Source organism: Chiloscyllium plagiosum, chromosome 11, assembly GCF_004010195.1.
Source record: "Chiloscyllium plagiosum isolate BGI_BamShark_2017 chromosome 11, ASM401019v2, whole genome shotgun sequence".
Taxonomy (NCBI): domain Eukaryota; kingdom Metazoa; phylum Chordata; class Chondrichthyes; order Orectolobiformes; family Hemiscylliidae; genus Chiloscyllium; species Chiloscyllium plagiosum.
Window position 1 is genome coordinate 77,604,037 of NC_057720.1, and position 5,593 is coordinate 77,609,629.

A 5,593-nucleotide genomic window follows, 5' to 3' on the forward strand; every position below is an offset into this window, starting at 1 on the left:
TTTACAAATAAAGACAAAACTTGGTGTTGCAGCAAACCTACTAAATTCTTCCCACCTTCACTTTTGTTTTGAGTTTATACTTTAGGTCATCCTTTAAATTGGCATGGACTGTTGGCTACAACATAGCCATCAACTGAATTTGCAATAATTACATTTCAAATTTTAAAAAATCAAATGTGGCAGAGATTTTAGAGTATATTACTGGAATAAAATTATTCATGTGTTATCTAGTTTCATTTGTCTTGGTAAGTATGTGGTGGCTTCTTGCAATCCATAATTCGAGCCTTGTTTCTAATTAAACATTTAAATTTAATGATGGCGATCATTACTTAGTAGCTCCTTTTTTTAATATTATCTAGGTGTTTTTCTTCCTATGATGACATGAATATTCGCAGGCGAACGTCGTTCCCTCTTGTTCGTTCAAAATCTTTTCACTTACCTACAACAGAAGGTAGGGAGCTGGTCAGTTTTTTTTAAGATCAGTTTTAATTTTCTTAAGTCTGTACCAAAATTGAAAAATTTAGCATACCTGTCTTAAATCTTTTGAAATATTTGCATCTTTGACTTATTTTAATTTTTTTTTCCCCTCGTTATTTGTTAGTGCATGGTTATCAACGAGAGAACAGTTTATCATCACCAGAGGAAAGGTTCAGGGGCCAGCACAATAAGTCAGTCAGTGAAGTTGTACCATCGGAAGGCAGCTCAGTTCAAGGCAACTCAGTGCGAGCAGGATCTTTTCTTTAACTGTATTGCTGAATAAAAGTTGTAAAACCGTGATTTGACAACAGCAATGTGTGGAAGAATTTTTAATACTAAGAACCATCATAAACATATGTGAGCTGTTTTCTTGTTCCAGGTTTGAAGGCAATTTAAGATATTCTTGCTTATGTTACACCTTCCTAAGTTTAATGAAGTAATTTAGAATTCAGCACTCACTTTGCAATCAGGTGAATGTACAAATAGTCTCACTTGGGATTGCAAGCAGGCCAGTTGCAGGATAGTATGGTGCTTATTACTGCAACAGTAATCACTCAAAATCCAGAAAAATAATTCAAAATCCTAAAATGACAGGATTTAAATTATGATGAAAATGGCTGTAAGTAGTACAGCAACTAGGTGTTAAATTATTTCCAAGTATTTTCAGGGAAGGAAAATTCTGCTTGCCTAATGTTACCTGTAACTTCAATTTGGTTGAATGTTAACTGCCTCTTGAGTTGGCTGAGTTCACTCAGTTGTATCAAATTTTTGCAAAGATATGACCAGCAGCAGATTTTGAATTAGCTCCTGATCACTTCAAAATGTCAGCCATTCCTGTAACTCCCACATTTGTCAACTGTAGAAAAAAAAATTCAATCACAGACAAATTTGTTGAAAAAATTCTATCCAATTTAGATTCTAAAGATCACAAATGTGGGCAAGACTCCCTCTTTAGCATTTTTTTTTACTGCTGCTATCTTAAATTGGTCTTGTCTTCTAGTCATTTGGTTGCACGCACTGGAGCATTTTTCACCTCGAGCAATTTCAAGAAAGTGTTTAAAATGAGCTAAAAGGCAGGTGTAGGTGACCTTGTTTTGCTTGAGTCATACCCCAACCCTCCATTCATCATTACTGAAATAAGGACACTGAGTGGGCTTATTTAAATGAAACTTGAATTTTTTGGAAGTGTTTCACCTTGTCTGATATTATTACTGCTGATTTGTTGACAAACAGAATTATTTCTTGGATTTGAAAGAGTTTTGCAAGGTTTGTGCTTCCATTAACACTACCTGTATTAGGATTACAGATTCTGTATGGTTTGTTGGTATAAAACCTACAGAGTCTGTAATCCCAATAATTAATGGAGATAAAACCTACTTAAACCTCTTTCAAATCCAAGTGATAAGTTTTTTTTTATCTCCTAGAAGCTGTGTACAAGAATTGATGTTCTTCAAACTAGGGCTGAAATATGTTCACTGTACACACAAACTTCAAACAGCATCTGAAATGCTTTTTCTCACTGAGATTCTCAAGAAATTGAGTTTACTTAGAGCAGTTAAACTTGTTACAATTTGCCTATTCAAGTAAATGGCTCACTCTTGACTGCAAATGACATTGTAAGTGTATGTAATTACCTTCTCAAGGGCAACTAGGGACTGGCAATAATTGTTGGCTCAGCCAGTGACTCAGACCTCCCAAGATGAATTTAAAAATTTGTGCTGTTTGTCCTGGAGTCTTCCTACCTAATTTGTGATTTGATTTAGCAAATAAGAATCCTTTTCTGAACCATTTCATCAATGAATAATATCTATATGCCTTTCTCTTTTTTTTTGAAGTGGGTCCAGATGACTTGTACATTGTAGAACCGCTAAAGTTTTTACAGGACAACAAAAAGGTACAATCATATGCCACAGAATATTGTTTAATTTGAATTTTATCTCTAGTGTAGTACTAATAACCTGTAGCTTAACATTTGCCACAATGCTTTAGTCTGACTAAGAGAAATGTACCAGGTCTCTCTCTCAACTTGCAAAAGTTGTAAGTTTTCATTTTGTTTCTTTTACTAGAAAAAACGCTGCAGAACGAAAATAGAGAAGGTTCAAACCATAAAACCTACAGAGTCTGTAATCCCAATAGTTAATGGAGGGATAAAACCTTGCAAACCTCTTTCAAATCCAAGTGATTTTTCTACCACGGGTGTTGTCTACAGTTCTTCTCACAAAGGTCCTCCATCTGAAGGGGGTTCAGAGACCTCATCACAATCGGAAGAATCCTACTTCTGTGGAATTTCGGCATGCACAAGCCTCTGCAATGGACAGCCACAAAAGACTAAAACTGAAAAACGATCTTTAAAAAGGAAGAAGTCAAAGGTCACAGATCAAGGGAAGTTCATTAGCAACTTGATACAGACTAAATCGGGATCAATGCCAAGTTTGCATGACATAATAAAAGGAAACAAAGATATTACAGTGGGGACACTTGGTGTCCCAACAGTTTCAGGCCATGTGTGATTGAGATTTGCTGACTTGGGATTAGAGCCGTCTCTTCCTGCTCTGCATTTATGGTTTGCAAGGTATTTTTTAGCCTTGCAATGTCTGTACTTCAAACTATTAATCTACTAATGCGAGTGTCTTCAGGGTAGAGCGAGTTGCACTTTTTCCACCGTCTCTCGGGGAGCAGCAAGTCTGTTTTGAAGGGCTCGTGAAATGGGAGATGAATCTCTCAACTTTTGCAAGACCGTGCATGGAATTAACTGGATTGCGAATCAGCATAATTAACTGGTTACAGATGGAACAGGGATTAAGCATAACTTCTGCGTCGAACTGTATTCTTATTTCTTGCACCTTTCCATATTTGTGCCTTTGTATATTTATAATGTAGCTGAAAGATGGGATATTCCATCTCCAATTTACCTTGGTGTTCAGCTTTCCTTTTTAAGTCTACCGAATTTGACAGCGTAACACTATAGTGCTGCAGAGTTGGCCTGCGCAATTGTCGATTGACCTTAAATTCCAAAAGTAAAATGAAAAAGTAATAGGACAGAATGGGAAAGGGTTTCATTTGAATTTCTTTGCCCAGCAAATTGACTTTAAATTCATTGTAGGTGAACTGATTACATCTAAATTGGCTAGATTTGTGTGCATTTACCCTGGTACTTTCACATCCTGGTACAGTGTTTTTATTTGAGATATATATATATATATATTAGAAAGGTGATGTGAAAATGAGTTTTTTTGAATGTATATATTTGAGTGAATGAGTATTTGAAGAGAGCATTCTTCAATGGTGGGACATTTGAGATGTTAAAAATCGTTAACTTATAGTTCAATGTGCACTTTCACTTTTTTTTATTCCAATGCCTTTTGCTGAATTGGAGTTTGTCACAGCTTGTGTAACTAATTTAATACTGATTTCAAGTGTTCTGTGTCCTGCCCACCTCTACCCCCATTGGTTTTACTCCAGTGGTGTAATCGTACCCAGCTGATCTGCATATTAGCCAGTTACAGCACTTGAGGACTGTTTATGGGCTTGAGAGGGTCCAAAGTTGAGAAACGTTATTTATATGTTTTTAAAATTTGTCATGTTTTGAGTGCTATGCACACCACTGTGGAACATGAGCATAATGTGACTGCAGAGCTGTAGTGCCATTAGAAAACTGTGAATTTCTAAATAAAACTGAACACTTCATTGTCTTTTGTTCTTGTAAAGTATGTTGAATTTCCTTCGGCTCCTCCCTTTTTAATAGATCTTAAAAGAAAATATACAGTCAGACTAAAGTTGGGATATTTCATGGATAACTATACATTTTTCTTGTCATTATTAATAGTCACATTTGTCATAAGCTGCAGTTTTTAAAATCAGATCTTGTAACTTGTTTAAATGTGCCAGTACAATTTCCCATGATATTGCTTGAAGATTTGACTCTTGTCCAAGTGGTTACTTCTATGGACTGAAAGATGTTCCCCTAAGCTTGCCTGGAGACCTGGGTTCAATTCCCACCTCGGGCAACTGTTTGTGTGGAGTTTGCGCATTCTCCCTGTGTCTGTGTGGGTTTACTCCAGGTGCTCCGGTTTCCTCCCACGGTCCAAAAATGTGCAAGTTATGTGAATTGGCCATGCTAAATTGTCCATAGCGTTAGGTGAAGGGGTAAATGTAGGGGAATGGGTCTGGGTGGGGTGCTCTTCAAAGGTTCGGTGTGGACTTGTTGGGCCGAAGGGTCTGTTTCCACACTAAGTAATCTAATATACTCTTCCCTTTTTTTGGCACTAACCCCAAAAAATTAAATATCTTTTCATGCTTGCTGTTTCTGTTCAACATACTGCTTTCTTCTCTCCCTCATCCTTCTGTGTGGGTCTCTAATTTTTCCTGCACCTTCTCTCTGCCTCTGCCCAGCCATGCAAATTTCTGTCTCTATTTAGTCATTCCACCTATCTTGTTGTCATAACTTCAGTAGTTTAGAATTTTACACTTTGATAACCAGACAGAAATTTTCCTAAAGCATTTGATACTGTAGAGCCCTGGCAAACTACTCCTTTTCCCTGTAGCAAGTTTATAGAGACTTATCAGTAATGTTCACTTGCTAAAAAGATATGCACTTGGCAAGCATTGAGCTTTGGCCGGTTTCACCAGGACCATTTGCGTCTGATGTTTGTACTCTTGCCCATCTTGCGTATTGACCTTCATCAGTTGCTTGTGGGTGAAGATCAGTGGGTAGTGGTTTAAGACTTGAACATATTCAAGATTGTCAAGAGAACAAAGGACAATTATGGTTTCTACTCCAAGTAGATATTTTGTTTGATGTTTGCATCTTGTCTAACTTCACCATTTTTCTAGTTTAATAGTGACCATTTCCCAAACGTTGCTACCCATCTTCATGCATTTCTTTGACCTAATCTTAAAATAAATCAGATTAACGTGCATAATGTTTGTTTATTTACAAAGTATGCTACTGTAAGTTTAGTTAAGTCTTTGAAGCTGTTTGGACTTTAATGCTTTTGAGTGCTTTGACTGGTTTTAAATAATTATGCCCACCAAGTTGACTTGGATCTGACTAGAATATCAAACAAGTATGAAATTCAATTCTAAACTGTCAAACTCTTTCTTACTCATTTTGTAA

At 36.6% G+C, this 5,593-nt stretch overlaps 1 protein-coding gene across 4 annotated transcripts in view; it reads left to right on the forward strand.

The window, feature by feature from the left end:
* Nucleotides 1-4,169, forward strand: part of suco (SUN domain containing ossification factor) — an 81,790-nt gene extending 77,621 nt beyond the window's left edge. For 3 of the 4 annotated variants that reach the window (XM_043699894.1, XM_043699896.1, XM_043699895.1), the window contains 3 exons: nt 360-451; nt 2,313-2,371; nt 2,544-4,169. In XM_043699894.1, the coding sequence (XP_043555829.1) occupies nt 360-451; nt 2,313-2,371; nt 2,544-2,987 (595 nt within the window). In that variant the 3' untranslated portion in view covers nt 2,988-4,169. Of the gene's footprint in view, nt 1-359; nt 452-601; nt 2,372-2,543 lie in introns of those variants that run through there. The other variant, XM_043699897.1, reaches the window with a different exon arrangement.
* Nucleotides 4,170-5,593: the final 1,424 nt, after the last annotated feature.